This window comes from Salarias fasciatus, chromosome 16, assembly GCF_902148845.1.
Source record: "Salarias fasciatus chromosome 16, fSalaFa1.1, whole genome shotgun sequence".
NCBI lineage: Eukaryota > Metazoa > Chordata > Actinopteri > Blenniiformes > Blenniidae > Salarias > Salarias fasciatus.
The window spans coordinates 30810090-30830357 of record NC_043760.1 but is presented as its reverse complement, the minus strand read 5'-3'; the positions used below and the strand labels follow the sequence as shown (position 1 = coordinate 30830357).

General features: G+C 49.0%; 1 protein-coding gene across 1 annotated transcript in view; it reads left to right on the top strand.

Moving 5' to 3' along the window:
* The window catches only part of LOC115403149 (cyclic AMP receptor-like protein A), a 57166-nt gene that overhangs the window by 15125 nt on the left and 21773 nt on the right, over nt 1-20268 (top strand). The window contains 3 exon segments of the mRNA XM_030111958.1: nt 5767-5845; nt 8874-8921; nt 14418-14500. Of these exon segments, the coding sequence (XP_029967818.1) occupies nt 5767-5845; nt 8874-8921; nt 14418-14500 (210 nt within the window).

Genomic DNA, 20268 nt, shown 5'->3' with positions numbered 1-20268 from the left:
TCTCGGCAGGGAAATGTGAAGGGTTGCATGTCAGGGGAGCCTACGGGGTTTTTTTCCCTCTTGGTGTAAGGCCAATAAGCATGTGTGTGTGTGTGTGTGTGTGTGTGTGTGTGTGTGTGTGTGTGTGTGTGTCTGTGCGTGCACGTGCGGATGTGGATGTGCCTGTGTCTGCCGCTGCCTTGTCAGATTTAGGGGAGTTGCTACACTGTGTATTTAAGTGTTTAGGACGGCTATGAAGGATTATGCCTGTCTACTGCTTTCTGCAACTGGCCCTAAGTCTGCGAGGGCTCTGCCAATCCCCTGGTGCAGACACTTAAACACACACACACACACACACACACACATGCACGCACGCCGCAGCACTCCGCTATGAGCCAAGGTAATCGTGTTGCTGCTCGCAGCATCAGCAGGGAATCAATCTTTTTAAACAAATAAGCACACACAGACACACACACACACACACACACACACACACGTACAGAGAACAACACATAGCTATCAGCTGTGCTAAACGAGCCTGTGTCTCTTTTATCAGTGCTCCTCTGCTCCCCGGCTTTCTAGTTTTCCACGCTGTCGTGGCCCCGGGGGGACGAGCAGCTCAGAGGATCAGGGAATCTTCATTAGCTCTAATTACATCAAACCAGACGAGAGATTAGAGGCCACGGCGGCACCCGTCAAGGAGGAAGAAGGAAAAAAAACACATACGCTCAAATCCGCACGGCCCGGCCTCGGCTGGGAGCAGGCCAGAGGTCGGAGTATTAAAGGTGAGAAGTGAAGAGGGCGGGAGGGGAGCCATACGGGGTGCGGTTAGGAAGACAGGGAATTACTCAGTGGGAGAGGGGAAAGAGGGGCGGCGTGGCGGGATGGGAAGGAGAGTCGGAGAAATGGATTGTCCTCGTCACTGCCTACGCCCTGCAGTGTGTCTTCATCAGAGTTCAGCGAAGCGCGCAGACAGGACAGAGGAGGCAGGGGAGGTGGAGGAGGGGGGGGGGGGCGGCTGTGAGCGGGCGCGACGGAGGAAGCCGAATGAAAAGCAGAGGACGGCGCTGTGTGATGGAGGTGCAGAGTTTCAGGGGTTGAGTCAGCAATTGAAAGCACTCGAGCTTAGCTGAGTCACCGCTCTTGGAGGTCCCCATTGGTGTGTACAATGGCCGCCAGTCAGACTGCTCTGAAAAACAACCGTGAAAGAGACATTGGGAAATGAAAGCTTGTAATTACTCCATTTTAGCCACAGTGCTCTCAGGAAAGCTGTGTTATCACGGAGCACCTCTTTCCGTCGGACTCAAAGTTTCAGCGTTTGGTGGGTTTTTTTTTTTGTTTTTTGTTTTTTTTACATTGGCACCATATCCACTCTGCACATTCGTTTTCCCTGAGTCATAGTGCCATTTCCGATTGTTCTCAACATGCGGGCGACTGCCTTGAGAGGAAACGCTGCGTCTAGCGCCTTGCTTCTAAGTGCTCAAACTGTTTTGTGCAGCTGCTGCTCAGAAAAGTCATGCGCATGATTGGTTTTTAAGACAAACAAGCACTGCGGATGAAATGAGACGTTTCACCCCGGAGGAGACGCACGCTCGCACTGTACCTGCCTATCCAGATCGTTATGATCCAACCGGATATATAGGAACTATCATAACAGAGACACAAACAGAGACTCCTGTCAGCACATGGGCCAAACACGGAATGTTGCTGCTTTTTTTTTATTTCGGTTGTATTGCCCAAAACATTGGAAACTGCCTGTCTGCCGGGAAGTTACCTCACTGATAACATACGTGACTGTCTGACTAAAGAAATGCCCTCGTTGCACTGATGCATTTCTCAAAGGTTGACACTTTCAACACTGTGCAGCCGTCTGACATTGAAAAAAAAACAACAAAACTGTGTGTTGACACAGACCGTTTCATAGTTCTCGGAAATTCACCCAACTTTTTTAAAGTCCTGACTGACCTTGTCGTTTCACTACGAGGCCACATTTCTGGCTAGAGCTGACTTACACAACTAAAGTATGCATAAACAGTAAAACTGCGTCTTAGCAGTGAGATGCTTTGCACCATTGCCATCAGAAAGCCAGTTTATTTCCCATTAAAATGTTGCCACATTTGTCTCACAAACATGCATTTGTGGGATGAGTGTGTGAGTTGTCGGGTCTTTCCTGTCACAGTCTGATGAAACCAAACATACTGGAAATTTAAACATTCGTTCGTTTGGCAGCAGGAGCGAGTTCGACGTGAAAGAATTGTACAAAGCTGGTTAAATGTACGTTGAATTCCCAGAATGTCTTGTTTCTTCACACTTCAATCTTCCTGCCCACCATAAGGCAGCAAATAGAAGGTGTTTGGGATTGATAGAGTGAATTTAACGTCTTCAATGGAAGCAAACCCACTGACTCAGCTCTGCTGCGCATCCCACAAATTCCTGGCAAATAAGGCACCGTTTAATCAGGCTTTCCAGGGGTACACGACCAAATGTGACAACAAAGGATTAATTCACCAAACAAAAATCTCTTTATGTGCATTTTATTAGATGTACTCCCATAAAATTTGCTAAACATTTTATGACCCCATCAGGTTCATTAAAACGTGTACCGTCCCATCAACCTCAGCTTCACCTTGCATTTAGTTATAAATGGCAGAAATATACACGAAAACAGTCTGAACTACTCAGGAAAATGCTCGGGGATTATGAAGGCTGTGCATTCAAAAGTTTACTTTATTTTGAGCTTTAGATTGGTGCATGGTGACATAACCTTCACCCTACACTCTGTCCTCTCTCCGTCTCCGTCTCCACCTCTCCGTCTCCTCCTCAGACCGTCTTTCCCTGTCGAAGTGGTTGAACTGGTAGATCGTGATCTTTCTCTTAAGATCTTAAGGGTGAGGGTTGACAGTTTGCCGTGGAGCAGCCAGCCGGCGTGCACGAGTCCCCACCGTGCTCTCATCTCCCATCATGCACTTCAATTAAAACTTCTTTCATCCAGACCCCATTCTTCACTTCAGAGCGGCACTGGAGGGAAGGCCAGGCGAAGGCAGAGTGATTGAATCTGCACACGTCCGTGGTGATATTTCTTTCTGCCACTCTCAGGGTATCCACTGTTGTCCTCTCAAAGAGTCTCTGGCTGTCTGTATTTCTGTCCGTCCTTCCCAGGTCGATCTATTGGGCGCAGCCTCCGTCTGCTGTTCCTTTCATTCCCCCGTGACCTTATCCCTCTCCCTGTCTTTTAATCACCCAGAGCTTTTTTTTTTTTAAATTTTATTTTATTATTATTTCCGCTCCTTCTGGTCCTGAGCCACAATCCGCCGTCGTCCACCTTTGCATCTTCCGCCTCTATTCATCTTCTGACTTTTATCATCCGCTGCCCACTCTGAATCTTCTCTGCCTTTCACTGCTTCGGCTCCATTCTCGGTCCCTCTCTCCTTCCCTCCGTCTCCCTCCTGCTCTCTCGCTCTCGCTCTCTCTCGCTCTCTCTCTGGGTAGTGCTCAGCTGTAGAGCACAGCGGACTCTAATGGCAGATCATTATCATGCTAATTAGAGCACTTTGTAGCTGCCGCCCGTCATTCTCTCCTCCTCACAGCCCCCCACACTATCGTTAAAAAGGCCACCCCCTCCTTTCCCCTCTCCGCCCGCCGCCCCCCCATCCCCCCCACCCCTCCACCCCCCCCAGCTCGTCTTTCCATCATTAACGGGACGTGCGCTGGCGTAATTGGACGCTGTTTATTCCAGAGAGCGGGTTATTAAATCACACCGAGGTGACGCTCGCACAGGTCTCCCCTGAAACGCTTTCATCATTGTCCCATGCCATTATTGAACCCGCGCGGACGCACACACACGCACGCACGCACGCACGCACACACGCACGCACGCACATGTTCAAAGCGAGAGACTCTCCTTTGTGTGTTGCACTTCCCCACAAGAAGTGAAAGCACACCATGTATAAAGCGCTGCAGCCTTTCCATTCCCCTCGTTTCCCGCAGTGAAACAAACGCCCACCATCTCAGATTCCCCTGCCAATAAAAAGTTTAATTTGATGACGCTCGCTGAGTTTCTATCAGTCCTAAGGCCTGGAGGACAGGGATGGTGCAAGCTTAAATTAGGCCAAAGACCTCCTGAGTTACTTCTCAAAGATGCGTTTGTAGCCCAGATGCCAAAGAGTTTTCAGCCCCAGTGTCGGACGCTGATTCCCCGCAAGATTCACTTGGAAGGTCATAATTTTAATGGGTCAGAGACAGATCCAGCCTCTGTTTGATTCAAATACCAGTTGGAGGGTTTTCTCGGGCTCATGGGTGGAGTTGCTCAGTTCGGTGTCTCCACCACTCGGCCGTCCGGACTCATTTTTCGGGTGCTGGAGTGGCGCGAGGCGTGGCTGTGCGAGCCGAGAGTTGGGCCGGAAAGAGGCGCGCTGGCCAGAAACCTGTCTATCAAAGCGAGACAAAGACCTGTTTCATGATTACAGGGAGAGGTTGAAACTCCTCGGAGCTTACATCACCTCCCTGGAGGTTACATAACACGAGGCTGCCACTCCGACAGAGCCGTCACCCTCTTTTCGCTCCACTCATCTTGCTCCGTTTCATCCGCTCAGAAATACCTGACATATTACTCTCCCACGCCTCCCCTTGATTGGCACCGCTTCATCCCGTAGGAACGCCGAGCATTTCCGACGCTGCGACTTTGCCGGCATTATCCTTTGTTCTCCCTCCACTGCACAGCTCATTGAAACTGCGCGGTAGGTGCGGAAAGGTCCAGAGGTGCTTAGTCAGTGCTTTTCCACCTACTGTTTTTGTGTATATTGTGAGTCCAGTATGCATCACCTCTTTCAGAAAAACGCTCTCCCGTCTCGGCATACAAAACGCTCTCAGTTTGATAAATTGCATGCACAGTTCTTGCATATCATCACCACCAAGTGTTGCTGTAACTGACTTGTTAGCAGAGAATTGTTTATTTGCAGTTATTCCGCTGGTGTGCAGCATTATCATCGCACACGTTGCTGTGGCTGCCTGATTAATACGAGTCAAGTAATTGCTCACCATTACCTCTGTTTTGGCCTCCACCAGCTATTGGGAGAAATATCTGGCTCTGTGGTTCCTAAATGCTTCTATATGGTAACTAGCATTGATGCAAATGGGCAATTTGGTGCTGTGCAAGTAGTGTACAATGCCTTTTGAGATCTTCAGCGCAGAACAGCTGCCTGCTGCACCTGAAAGAGAAGGTGTGAAGCAATGAGCCTAAAAAAATGAACAGAAACTCTCTGTGAAGCTGAATGAGCACTGCACACAGGTGATTATTCGTTGTAGGTTGATGCAGCTTCTCCTTTTCATTTTAGCATATTTACATTGATTTGCAGAAAAAAAAAAAGTAATTTACCTTATTATAAAAATGACATTTCAAGATAATTTAAATACTTGGTAACAATGTTTCTAAGCTCAACAGTACCTGTTAATGATCTCTTCATCACAGCTGCACCAAATCACATTCAGCACCAAAACCGTCCTGCAGAGAGTCTTATTAAAAGCGTCTCCACGGTCTAATGTCTAATCCGTTCGAGCAGCGCTAATATCAATATATTGGACACCCAGCCTGCTGGTTTCTCCTCCTCTCGGATGCAGTTCCCCGTGACATTGTTCTTAGGCATTAGAAATGTGAGATTCTGTGTTTAGCTTTGATGTTCTCCCTCGATTTTCTGTGCACAAAAAAACAGCAGAACTGAAATGACCAAGCTCTTTTTTTTTTTTACTTTTTAAAACGAAGACACTTGACGTGTGTTTTTTCCCTTTCAGATGGTACGTGCCTCTTTTCACACTCATCTTCCTGATGATCTTCTGCTACGCCAGGATCATCTGCGTGGCCAATCAGAGAGTGAGTGCACGACGTGCAGCCGACACGTAGCCTGCGAGGAATGCAGCTAAGTCCTAAAAACTGTGAACTGTGGTGAACTTTCAGAGACGACTGCATATCTGCATGCTCTCACAAATTCAACAACGTTAACAGGAACAACCAGCTTATTTTAATTAAAATATCTTATAGACGCCCCTCTGATGAGCAGAGGCTATTTAAGGGATAAATCTTTGCTTTCAAGCCTTGAACCGTCGCCTATCACTCGATACTGAGTTGTTGTCACCCGGCTGCTGGAATTTGTTGACATTTCCTCAGCAACATCCTGAACAGGTTGTAAACAGGCCAACTCTGACTGTTTGAGCTGCTTTATTCGGAGGTAAATCTAAACCGAGAATTCGGCTTGTAAACAACAATACTGGTTTATAACGCAGACAGTTCAGGCGATACTTTTGCTGTTTGTCTTTGTTGTCTTTGTTCAAATACACTTAGAAAAAGAGCGTGTTGGTTTAAGAACTGTGCGAGTGCCGAACTCTTTTGTGAAATAATTACAGCTGGGCTCAGATTAACGCTGTGGGTACTTTTGCCAAAAGCAATACTGGTCAAAACTGTTAAATTTACAGACAGGTTGGAATATTTACATATATATATATATATAATATGTGAAAACAGTGCTTATGCTTCTAATTGACTTATTTTTTAAAAATCTAATGTGGAATGTACCAAAATCAGAAATGGTCATCTCCGCCTTACAGGTAGGCTGTACACCGTCACACACCTGTTCCAGCCTCTGAAAAATGAGGGTTTTTTTTCTTCTTTTCACAGTTTCATTTGGCATAATCAGCTGATTAGCTCGTGTGCTTTCAATGCTGACTTGCAGCGTTTTGGCGTTGCTCGTCATTGTCAAAGAGCTGCAGCAGCCCAGAGGCAGCGAGTGTTTGACAAAGTTCACATAGCTGCCATTCCCCTGATCTGACGACACGGCAGACAGAACAATGCCGGCAGACTCGTGTCGCAACAAAGCGCACGGAGGTTTTGGGTGTGATTCTTCGAATACAGAGGCAGAATAAGAGACAGTCCCGCGAAAACCTCATCGGACCTGCAGTGTCGCGTCATCCTGAATGTTGGGATTTTTTTATTTGTTTTGTTTTCTGGAGTGAGGAGGATTTGTACTGATAGCCAGGCTGCAGAGAGATGACAACAGAGACAGACAGCAGGTAGCTGAGGGGCAGCAGCAGGAAAAGAGGCTATGCAGCTCTTCATCATGACAGTGATGAAGAGAATGAATGAATGTAGCTGGTTTTCAACCTGCATCTCATAACTCATTCAGCTCACAGTCTTCAGCGATCTTCCCCTCTTCCCCTCCGTCTCTGAATCTTTTCTCCACCTTCGTTATTTTCTGCTTTTTCCCTTCTTTCCTTTTAGCATTTATCCTTCTGTCTCTGTTCGTTTTCCTGGTCCCCCTTCTTTTTTTCCCCTCCTGTTCCGTGTGTCTCTCCCCCTTCTCTTCGCCGTTTTGCTTTCTCTATCATATTTATGAAGAGCTCAAGCCTTATCTCTTTTCAGCTGCAGGCTGTCTCACTTGAAAGAGTTTCAAAAGCTTTGAAAGCGGGGTAGGTGGCGACGCAACGGAGAAAGGGATAAAGAAGAGGGGGCTGACTGAGGAGAGGTGGGATGTTAGCTGGACGAAGAAGTTTTTCCACTTTGTTGGAGACAGATAGGCGAGAGCGGGGTGAAATGACTCTGTAAATCATGGATTTACCAAGTCGCATGCATTATTTATAGAAGCCTGGACACATTTCGAGCCGCTGCGTGAGATCAGACTAACTAGGATGAAGCTAATGAGTCATTTCGGGCCACACCGAGAGTTCTGGGAGTGCTGTGGTATTTGCTGCGCGGATGCGTTGTGTGCACGCCCGCCTCTCTCCACCCGGGCCTCACGCCTCGACACTTACCGCGCAAAGCTGCCGGCCTCTCTCTGGGAATGAAGTGAGCGCCGGGTGTGCACACCGGAGACCTGGCCGAAGCCTAATGATATTGCCACTTATCTTTGGTTGTTTGTTGATTTTGATGGATAGTGTTGTTCAGCCGCTGTGGAAGAAGTTCAGTCTAATCGCCAACAGCTACTCGGTGTGTGTGTGTGTGTGTGTGTGTGTGCGCGCGCCCCCCCACCGGCCTGCACTAACACACCATGGTCACACAAAGATTTACAGTGACAATCACGTCAGCGCAGAGAAACCATGGCAACATTGAGTTAATAAATAGCAGAACAGAAGAGCTGTTAGCGCATATTGTTCATGCCGCCTTTTGTGCGTCTGAAGCTCACTCAGGGCCTCCAGAGATTCGCCTCTGATGTCTTGGGTTACATAAACCTCCTGGTTTGCCACGGCCCTCCCCCCCCCCATGACTATCCCACCATTGCAAATCCCAGCCTTTTGCCTGGATGTGTGTGTGTGTGTGCGCGTGCGTGCGTGCGTGCGTGCGCGCATCTGTGTTTCTGCGCGTGTCTGTTGACATTTTCCACTGGTTCCCTGGAGAGGGGACGCAGAGGAAGACTGAAAACTATTTCCCACGTTCTTTGCCGAGATCTGAGATCCGCTGTGTTTGCTCCATTTTTTTTTTCCATCACATTTTTTGTTTTTTTTTTGTTTTTTCTTTCCAAAGAATTCTCCTCATCCTCTCCACAATCTCGCCTTGTTTTCTTCTTCCGCTGTCATATTGTGTGCACTGGAGCTGATCCGTTTCCGTGAGATGCTGCAAGCTGTTTAAGTGCTCGCCTCTGCCTCTGAGCTTAGCACTCCGGTGTGAAGTGGCCAATTTTGCGGCGGTGGGTGAGAAGGTGGAGAGATTTGGCATTGGTGTGATCGTTCAATGTTATTTTTGTTCCAACTTGTGACTGTCGAGTCTGACCTCTAAACACAGTGCCACACTTTATAAGTTGAAAAAAAAAAAAAAAAAATCAAAACAAAGGTGATTGAAATGATGAAACCACCACAAACCTTTTCCCAGTAATTGCACTGACCTTTTTTTTTTTTTTTTTTTTTTTGAACAGATGCAGTCATGGTTGGGAACCTTCAACCCAGAGAGGGAGAGGCGTAAGGTAATGGTCTGACCATCACATTTTCAGCTCTCACACACACACACGCACGCACGCACACACACGCAGCGCGTGAGGATTAGAGCGTCTGCAGGATTAGCGCCGGCCGTCATGCTGGGTAGGTGTCAAACACAGCGGGGAGCAATTTGACCTCTTGACTCTGTTCCCGTCTGCGTGCGCTGGCATGTATATAGAAATGTGCGCACGCAGGGAGGAACGTGTTTAAACCCTGAACCCTAATGAATTAGTGACGATCAGATGGACATGAAAGGAGCGGCGTTCAAACTGCAGCGTCGGGAGGACAGGGGAAAGCAGATGAAATTGGAAGAGAACGTCAGCCGAGCCGGTCCTCATGGGAGTTACTCCACAGTTTGGTTGAGTGCGGGTGCGATTTCCTGACATTTGACCTTTACTCCTCGTGTGTCACTATGGATATTGACTTTACTGACCGCTATTTAAAATTTCAACGCAGTTCCATCGGATTCAGGTGCAGCGAGACACAACTAGTCAAAGCAAGCAGCAGAGGAAGAAAATGTCTCTTTTGACTCTGTCTGGAATGAAGTTTGAGCCACATGTCGAAAGCAGAACTTGTACCACTTTTCAGAGCACATAGTTTTCTTTACTGTAAATGCAACTAAAGAACCTTAAAGCAATACTTTTACGGCTATGCTTATTTCAACTGACGCCAAGCGCCTGTGCTTTAGTGCATGTGAGGAATGTGAGTGGCTGACTTCCTCCTCTGGATAAAGGAGGCCTGAATGGAACAGCTTTACCTGAAGTGGTCCTAACGTCATAAAACACACACAGGGAAGTAAAAGTTGTGTTGCCACCATTCACTTTCACTTAAACTGACAGAGATGGCTGTTTAAGACCAGATTGTGAAAACTGAACCTTGTCACTCTGTAGCTTGAATCTGCCTGAACCCCAGTGTCTCCCACAGAGCCTGGATCGCCACTGAAACAATCTGAGAGTTTCAGGCAGCAGTCCCTTGCTGACTCCGTTTATTTCTCGCTCCCTCCTCCTCCTCCTCTCGTCCCCCTCCCCCTCCGCTGGGCCGTGGCGTCTGTGCCAGGCAGCAGGAGGTGTGAGAGGGCAGGTTAGGGTTAAGGTTATGTAGATGCTGCCCCTAAGTGGCAGTGATAATTACTGCACACTGAACTGGCGTAACCCTCGCTCGGTGTCATGTGTGTGCGCGTGAACGCGTGGCTGCAGCGCTCACACTCTTCATGTGGGCTAATTGCTATGTGTAGCACAGAGTGTAAATAAGTCAGCAGTGGTTTTTATCACACTCTCTCTTTCCTCGTATTTCTCTGTCCCCATCGCTCTCCTCATTTCCATCTGTTTTCCGCTCTGCCTTTCACTTTGCGCTTGCTCTCTTTTCTCCCTGTCTTTCCCTTCGCTTTCTTTCTCACCCCCTCCCTCCGTCTCTCTCACTCTTGTACTCATACCCAGCATGAATAAAGCAGCAAGCCAGGTTCATGGACATGAATATTTATGAGAGTTTATGCACGCGCTGCGATGCTTTAAAACAACAACAACAGCCTCCCAGATTGTGCTTGCCAAGCCGGCGAGCTCCGGTTCATGTGTGTGTGTGCTCGCGCGCGTGTGTGTGTGAGTGTGTGTGTAGCAGCAGGTGTAAACCAGAGAAAGCGAATCCTGCTGGGTGTCTGAAGACCGCTGGCTTCGCTGATTTCCATCCGCTTCGCCACATCTCTCTCCTTCCATGCTCTGTTACCGTGTCACACGCACACGTGCACGCTCATCATGTTTTCTTGGTCATGCATGTAGTTTTTGCAGTTTGCTTGTCTTTCCCTGATTCGGCCTGGCACTATCCACACCCCCCCCCCCCCCCCCCCCCCCACAACGCCTCTGTTTTTCTGGCTGAAAGTGATGATATGCAAACTTAGCGCTGGCTCCTGCGTGGCCTCGCCGCGCTTGTGACCCGCCTGCAATGTGACTTGAATGATTTATCTGTGGTCGTGAGCCCCGCCATGTCTTGAAGCGGTGTGCCAAACGGAGGAACACTCGCACAAAAGCAGCTCAGTTCCATCGGGCAGCAGCGAAGCTGCCGGAGCACATGACGAGCCGCTGGTTCGTCATCGTCTCAGGTCACTGCTTCACTCGACCACAGAGGCTTCCTCTTGATCAGCAACGTCATGTGTGTGCTTGAATGTTGGTACACACACACACGAGTTGGGAGCGTTGTAAAGCCTTGTACCTTCACTGTGTCGCCTCCATATTTGTGTATCTTCATTTATCCATCAAACTGGGATTTGCTGCCGTCACCAACAGAAGAAGTAACTTGGAGGAAAAGACGCTTATACAACTCTGCCATTTCGTCTGCCCCGGATGAAAGATGGGCAATCGTAGCTCCAAGTGCTTGGTCTTATATCACGGACAGCTGTTCTGACAGTTGTGTGACCACAGACGGCCTGAGATAATGTTCTGATGGTGTCAGAGATTTCATGGCCGCCGTCTCGCTGCGCAGCACAGTGTGAGCGCCGCTGCGAACGGCAGCGACTCGCAGCAAACAGGAAAGCAGCGGAAAATGACTCAGTTATCAAAGTGACGCCAGTGATGCCCTTAAAGATTTATTTATTTATTATTTAGTAGATTCCCGAGGAATCAAAATCCTGCACTAGAACAGCTGCAACACTCCTGATTGCAAAGACGGGCTCCTAATCGGGCTTTTTTTTATGAGCCTAACGATGACTTAATCCTTAGATTCAGGCTTTTAAACAACATTTTCATGCAAAAACAGGAAACTTTTCTTGCGTCTTGGGGGACAACTGTGCCCAGAGTCACTGAAAACACAACTTCCTGAATACGCTCTGACTCTGTCTCCTTGTGGACGGGGGAAAATGCAACTTTTCTGAAAGACATGCGCGCGAGGGAATAGCTTTTCGACACATGCGCCATCTCCTGAGTGGAGTGACTGGGACTTGGTGGTTTCAGAGATTAGAGCTACCCTAATAGCAGTTCAGCTTCATGATGGGTCCAAGAAAGAAATGGAGACATACGAGCTCATAATGAGCTTCAACCTCACGCCCTAAAGTACGTTGCGGCGGTTGTCGGCTGGTTCAGTGGAGAGCGACGTCGTGCCGTCAAACTTTCTGCCGTACCCAAGTTTATGAAATCCACTTCACACAGCGTAGTAGCTCATAAACTTATAAGACTGCTAAAATTGCACAGTCTGTAGGAGCCTTACATCGCGAGGACAGCTGGGTTTGTGTCTCGTAGGTTCTAAATCAGGACAGAAAAGTGCGTACAGTACAGCTCCTGCTGGCGGGATCCACCCTACAGCTGCAAGACGACCAGCAGGAGCGCTCAGCAGTGTCTCCGGTTCATCTAAATAATGCATCCGGGCTTAAAAAGTTTATAAAAAGTAATTGAGAAGTCAAAACATTTGTAATTGTTTTCATTATTCTTTGTGAAATCATATCATTTTAGCTGCCAAAACAATCTCACCACAAGCTTACTTCTGTGATTCTATTACACAATCCTCCCTGACAAGTTGTTAACTTAGTTGTCACTCAGTTTTTTTTGCTTTTTTTTTTTTCACAGCACTTTCAGGACTTCCCCTCCTTGGCAGCAGCATAGTTAAGATTAAAAAATTTGGAAACAAATGGAGCTAAATTCTATCAGCGCACTTTTAAATAAGTCCCAAAACGTCACATCGTTGACGAAGACCCTGCGATGGATATTTGTGTTAATTCTGCTGCTGAGAAAGCTGAGTGCAATTTACTGTGTGGAGAAAAAAACAAAATGGCCTTAGAAAATGTAATGTGATTTTTGATCATGTTTAGTCTCTGAATTCTACTCCCCAAAATCCTTGAAAAGTCCTCGAATTTGTGGCTGAAGTGCCTTTAGTAAAAAGCGGTGGCGTTATTTTTAGAGTAAGCCTTTTGCGAGACGAGCGTGAGCGGGGGTGAGTGCTGTGGGTGGCGGAGGGGACGGCTTGCTCCCGATAACTGTCTGTAATCTAGCGTGTGTCATTAACGTTGGGACCGCTGCGCCCACTCCACATAATTACGGTTTCATTCCCCTCTGCTTCCCGAGCAGCGTTGGGGCCTGTGACACCGGAGGACTGTGATTAAAAACACGAGGCACTTTACCCGCTCCCTTCCTCCTCCTCCTCCTCCTCCTCCTCCTCCTCCTCTTCCTCCTCTTCCATTCTACATCCTTTCCTCTGTGCACTGAAATTCCTCAAATGCCTCTCTCTACACCTCACCTAAATTTGATCTGAGATAACTTGGCTCCGTGCGGTCTTTTAATGCCTTTTTCTGGAAACCGTTTGCAACAAAAATATACACACACACATACACACACTCGCGCGCGCCGGGCTCACAGAGCCGCAAATCTCTTTTCCACAGAGCATCCTTCGGGCTTCTGGCTTGCCCTTTTCCGCTTTTCCGATGAGACATTCCTCCCGGTGCACACACAGCGACATACACGCGCACACACACACACACACACGCGCGCGCCTGACGAGAGGCAGATCCCGACACGGCCGTGATGTCCGGGCCGGCCGTCATAATGGACACTAATAGGGCTGAGCTTAATGTCTGCCTCTGGGTGACACTGCTCTGGACAGCCATGTGGAAAGGCGACTGGTCCCTGTTCAGCTGATCACACACACACACACACACACGCACAGCCTCCATTCGTTACACAGTGAAAACCTTGGCTCTACCTACCTCTAGCATGCGCGCACACACACACACGCGTGCGAAAGATAAAATAGCAGCGGATTTTCGTTTGAATTGTTTAAAATGCCTGCGTTAGAGCTTGCACGCCTCAGGGTCTTTCTGGTGAGTAATTAATTTCCAGCATGTGGGGGTAGAGACCAGAGCTTGTGGGCCTGCCTCCTGGCTCCAACTGTCTGCGTGCGCGTGTGTGTGTGTGTGTGTGTGAATCTGTGTGAATGTGTGTGAGAGAGAAAAAAAGGGAAGCCAGGCTTTGCGCTGGCTCGGCTACCACGTCCTCGCCTGGAGGGGGAGGAGGAGGAGGAGGAGGAGGAGGAGGGGGAGGGGGGACAGCGCAGCGCAGAAAATCGATCCAGGGGCCGCGCTGCTCAGCCTCCTCCGGACGCAGGAGTTCTCCTCTCCCGGGAATTAGATAACGGCTTGTAAAAGCTCTCCACCACCAGGCGCTACCCCTCCTCGACTTTTAGCTGCTCCGGCGCCTCTCCGCCCGCCCGCCCGCCCGCCTGTCCACCGCATATTGAATTCATCCCCTCCACATTCCAGCAAAGTATTAGCTCCTGCTTTAATTGGAATCCCCGTTTCTTCTCATAACTGTGTGGATATTGCGTATTATCAGCAGGTTAATATTTTATTAGGTTTTAATTGGCCTTTGTTGTTTCCCTCAGTTGCTCTGATCTCCCCGTTAAGACGCCGACTGCGTGTGCATGCGTGCGCTATAAAGACGAGACGTGAGTGTTAATGTGAGCGTGCGGTTCCCCCACACGGGTCAGCTGTGGCTTCTCCTTCCTTCCAGGTGTCCTTGGCGGAGGAGATCAAGCCGCTGAAGTGGTATCCCTCCGTTTACCTGCTGGTTTCCCTTTTCCCCCTCATCAACAGGTAACGCACACGCCGACACACACACACACACACACACACACACACACACACACACACACACACACACACACACACACCACCACCACGGCCCATAAACTCTCTATCCTGTCATTTTTATTTGCATATTAGCTTCACTCCGCTGTCTCGTCACTTATTGCCGACACACACACACACACACACACACACACACACACACACACACACACCGCCGTGCCTTTCAAGTCCTCCGCTGCTCTGTCTTATCTGAACTCTGAGAAATCTACGCGCTCTCTGTGGCAGGAAGAAGACTGGAGGAGGGTGTGTGTGTGTGTGTGTGTGTGTGTGTGTGTGTGTGTGTGTGTGTGTGTGTGTGTGTCTGAGAGATGGAGGTATAGAGCATTTTATTGGCTTTTATAAAACCAGAGCTTCATCGGCTGAGGGCTGGCGGGAGGAGGCGGGTGGTCCAGTAAATGATAACCCCGGCGCTGTTATTACTCCTTCACTCCCTTCTCCGCCCCCCCCCCCCTTTCCTTTTTTCATTTGCTGCCCCCCCCCACCTCCACCACCTCCCCCCCACCCCCCACATGGAGCCGGTGTGATTGACAGGTCAGGGTTACTAAGTGATTAGCTGCAGCGGCTCTGCTTGTCGCCACGGCGATGTAGGCGGAGACACAGGTCAATTACAGGGTCAACGTCTTTCAAAGGCTCCGCTCAAACTGCTGCCCATCCCCCCACTCACCTTCCTCTTGTGCCGCCCTCCTCTTACCCCCCCCCCCTTCGTCCTCCCCCCTCACCATTCACCTCTCCACCGTGCCCCCCCCCCCAACGTGCACCGGCTGTCGGCTGATGAAGATGACAAACTGCATCCTGTGCTAACCCCTCACCCCCCCCTCACCCCCCCTCACCCCACCCCATCCTTGTCATCCCTTCCTCTCGCCCTCTTTTTGCGCTCAAAAAGTCTTTGTTATAGCCCGCTTATTTTCACTCTTCCTCACTCGGGCTCTCCGTCTTTCGGCTTCTGTGTTTTTATGTCACCCCCCCCCCCCCCACACACCCCTCCTTCCTCCTCCACTTTTCCTCTCCGTAGCCACACAAAGCCCTCTCTCTCCCTCGCTCTCTCTCTCTCGCTCCCTCTCTTGAGCAAATACGCTTTCGCTCAGCTCCGCTCTGCCTTTCTCCAGAGAGCGAACGAGGAGAAAACGGGAATGAATTGCTCTCTCGACGTCGTCCTCCACCCCTCCCTCCCTCCATCCTCCTCCTCCCCCCCCTCCCGTTCAGCAGCGCTGGCTGTATATATCTCCGGCTCCTATTAATTTGTTAGCCTCCCCTCCCTTTCCCCCTTCCCCTCCTCGCCTGCCTCCCTCCCTCCCCCGGCTCATATCCTCCTCCGCCTCCTCCTCCTCCCCTCTTTCTCCATCTCTCCCTCCTTCCTTCCCTCCCTCCCCGCCGCTGAGTGCTGGAGTGTGTAAAGTGTTTGTCACGGTGCCGTGCCGATGTCGCTGTGCTCTGCTTCCGCACGGCAGACAGCCTCAGTGTGTGTGTGTGTGTGTGTGTGTGTGTGTGTGTGTGTGTGTGTGTGTGTGTGTGTGTGTGTGTGTGTGTGTGTGTGTGTGTGTGTGTGTGTGTGTGCGTGCGCGCGCGCGTGCGCGTGTGTGTGCGTGTGTATGCGTCCGTGTGCGTGTGTGTGTGCATGCGTAAGCGTCCGTGTGCGTGTGTGTGTGCATGCGTAAGCGTACATGCGTGTGCACTTGTTTGTCCGCTTCTGCTGGAGTGTGTGTGTGCGTGTGTGCGCTTTTTCCACGTCTGTGCATGAGCCCTCCTGTGTGTGTGTGTGTGCGTGTGCGTGTGCGCACGCATTTATATTTTGTGTGTGCATGCCTGCCATGTGTGTGTCTGAGTGGGGGATTATTTCTATCTGAGCTCCAAAGCCTCCTAAACAGGGCTTAGAGAGACGGCCCAGGGCAGCAGCTAAAGCCGTCGGGTAGAGCTCTCTCTTTCTCGCTCCCTCGCTCGCTCGCTCGCCCGCTCGCCCCGCGCCGTCTCTGCTGCGCTCTCTCTCTCTGTGCCATTTCTCCCTGCCCTGATCCATTGCGTTAATACACAGACACTCCCACACACAAACACACTGTTGTTCCGGCCCTCATCTGCTGCCGAGCACACACACACACACATACACGCACACACACAAACATGCACGCAGTCACACGCCACACGCAATTTTAATCTGTTCCAAATGCACACTGGTAAATGTGTTAATTCGACACCAGCTGTTGCGAATTGAAATGGGAAAGCTCTCCTACTTTTCCTCGCCCGCGCTCGCACACACACGCATGGACAAGTCATTATATATCATTTTGCCGTACACATCTCTTTCGCTCTTCCTTTTCTCACACACACACACACACACACACACACACACACACACACACACACACACACACACACTCTCATTCACTTGCCCTCATTTGGCCACACAAAAGTAGCACCAGACACTCACACCTTCGCACTTATCCCTCCTCCTTCTCCTCCCCTTTCTCGTTCTCCCTCTTTCTCTCGCTCCATCCCACTTCAGTCTCTCTCGCAGCTCTTTGTGTGAGAGTGTGTGTGTGTGTGTGTGTGTGTGTGTGTGTGTGCGCGGTGTGTAAGCACTGCCTGGGCACGACGAGAGTTTTCACAGTCTGCTTCTCACATCGCCTCCCCTGTGTGCTTTATGGTGTGGGTGTGTGTTTGTTTACAAGGCTTGTCTAGATTCCTACTGTGCGCGCTTGTATGCTTGTTTGCATAAATAAGCCCTCTCTTCGGAACCTAGCTGCTGATTTCTGTGGCGCGTCGCGGCTTGATGTGCAAGTGCTCCTCCTGGACAGCCTCCCCGTCTTTTACGAGGACTTTGTGCGCTCCTCAAACACACCGCTTTCCCGTTTTAACGCCGAGCGGGGAGAAATTGGCCTCTCTATTCAGTGTTGTTGTGGTTTCTTTTTTTCCCCTCCCCGCTCTTTTCCCGTCAGGCTTTGTCTCGAAGCCCGAACTCCCGTCTGTAAAGCTGTTGCCTTTGAGCAATCAGGGTTGCGTACCTCGAGGAGGGGTGCTTCAGCGGGGATAGATTGGCCCTGCCGGCGGGGCTTGAACCGGGGATGTGTCTGTAACCTTGAGCTCACCCTGTCGCTCCAGGAGGCAGGCCGGCTCCTCCCGGTTATTCCTGGCTTCCCTGGATGCTGCGTGTTGGTTCGGTGCCGTGCACGGGCCTATATACGTGCTTGCAGGGGATTTTTGTACGGGCTCCCTACAGCGCCTAAGCCCCCCGCCTTTCTCTGGAGGAGATCTGATTTCCCTGCTCCAGGCGAGCAGCGAGAACAAGACGGCGCGTGCACGCCGCCGCGTGCGCCTCGCCGTGCGCCTCCCGCGTCTGTGTGTGCGCGCGAACACGCGCAGCCCGGGCCAGGCAGACCTTCCCCATCTCCGTTCTGCGCTTTGAAAAACGAGGGAGGAAATCTCAGAGCAGCAGTTATTATTCATCCCTCAAAGAGAACGGGGAGGAGGCGGCGGCAGCGGCGGCGGCGGCGGAGGAGGAGGAGGAGGAGGAGGAGGGACGGGGGGATGGATGGAGGGAGGAAGGAAGAAAGAGAGAGCCAAACGGGAGGGATGAAGGAGGGGTGGGGGGGATACATTAACTCTTATCTCACTGTATTCGGCATTCTGCATCCCAGGATGCGCTTTTTCTCTCCCTCTGCCTTTCGCGCTCCCCTCTTTCCTTTCTACACTTCTTTCCTTCCGTTCCTTGCCTCCATGCCTCTCGAAATATCTCACACTTGGCGTGTGCGCACATGTGTTTGGGCCTCCGTGTGTGTGTGTGTGTGTGTGTGTGTGTAGGCTGGTGTGTGTGGTTTCTTCTGGATAAGCTACGATCTTTGCTGGAGCATTTTGTTTAGTTGGAAGAAGTGAGCCGATGCCGAAAGGATATATTCAAGGTTCCGACGCTCATCTTTATTTGTGCGCAGGCCTTCTTTATTTAACTCTCTCTTCCCTTTCAGTTTACTATATGAAGGGTAGCAGCGCCAACCCGGTGGGTTCAGATAAAAAAGTTTTGAACTTGATGGTGGATATTTGGCGCTTTTTGCCAGGTAAAAGTGAGGTAAAAGTCTTTTGTCCTCTTTTCTCTCTCTCTCTCTCTCTCTCTCTCTCTCTCTCTCTCTCTGTCTCTCTCACTCACTCTCGCTCTCTCTCTCCTCTCTCTCTTTTTTTTATTGCACGGCTTTTGCAAGAGTGGCATCAGAGCCTCAAAGAGGGTTTTGCCACCAAAGTCAGAATCAGCGCTTTTTCATTGCAACTTAAACGCTGCGAGTTCGCTCATTAAGAAAGCACACGGAGCGACGACCAGATTACAGCTTCAGTGTTTTTTTTGTTTTTTTTTTTCCCAATTTGCTGGCAGACGTCTTGAACCCTTGTAGCTGGGAGGCGTCTCTGAGGTCGAAGGTCGCGCCCTTTGATAGCACGGCCACATGTGACTGTGCGACAGGTCGTGTCCACTTCTGTTCATTTTAGAGCCTCATTAATTCAAGTTGTAAACAAGGAGGATGCATTTTGCCGAGGCCTGCAGTTACTTTTGATAAGTGTTCAGGGTTAATTATTAATGTTGGGTCTCCAGTCTCATTGGTTGACGTCATTCTAGAACTTTCTACATGATTCTCTTGCATTTGAGGTTCATTCTGATTTTCCTCTCAGCTTTCCTCCAGTTGGAACATTTTATCTTCATTCACGACAGTTTTAGTGACTTCTCTTCACTTTTACCTTTTTCTTGACGTTTCCTCTCCGATCACTCCTGCTGGTTCTTAATGTTTAGCTTAGATTATTGATATCTCATCTTTATTCAGAAGTTTTGTGGCTTCTTACTTCTTTTTCACTTTTATTAAAAGTTAAATTTTTGTATTCTTTGATGGCGGCGTTTTAACTTAACGTTTCGATTTTTTGAGTAATTCCTGAACTTCATCCAGGAGATCCTGACTTTTTACCGTTCCAGCATTTCTTGTAAAGTCACAAATTCTCATGTTACTTATCAATAGTTCACTCATCTGTTGATATTTCATCTGCAGCTCCGACAGTTTTTTGTTACTTCTTGAGATTTGAACCTAATTCATGACTTTGAATTTTTCTTGACCGGATTTCTTGTTCCTCATCAAACTTCCCATGTTACTGTTTGACATTTTGACATTTCCTCTATAACCTCAGTTTTTTGGCAATCTCAGCTTTGAATGTGATTTTATGTGTTAATTGAAGTAATTCGATAAAGCTGTAGAGTTACATGTATAGATGTTTGTAATGTTACCTCCTGTGAGTTCAAATTTGTTCGTGACTTTCAACAGGATTTTTCTGTTTCTTCTTGACGCTCCGGCTCCTTTTGTGACATTTATTCTTTAAGATATCTAACATTATTTATTTAATATTTTGTATTTCAGCAGTACCCATATTTCAGCCATACCCCTTTTTTTATCAGTATTTTATTCCTGTACTATTGTTTTATATGTTGTTTTCTGATTTTCTCCCAGTTCTTTGCAGCTGGTCGTTGTTGTGAACAGTGTGTCTTCTTTACCGTTCCTTTAGTGTTTGTTTTTTATTTCATGGTTTTTATGACTTTTTGTGTTGATTCTCAACATTTTGTCCTTTTTCTTATTATTCTTTGAGGCATTTAGTCTTCAATTGTGTTTTTTAAAGTTTGTCAGCATTCTGTCTTCATTGGTAAAATGTAACCTTTTTTTTCAGACTTTTCTACATTTTGTCTTTAGTTTGGACATTTG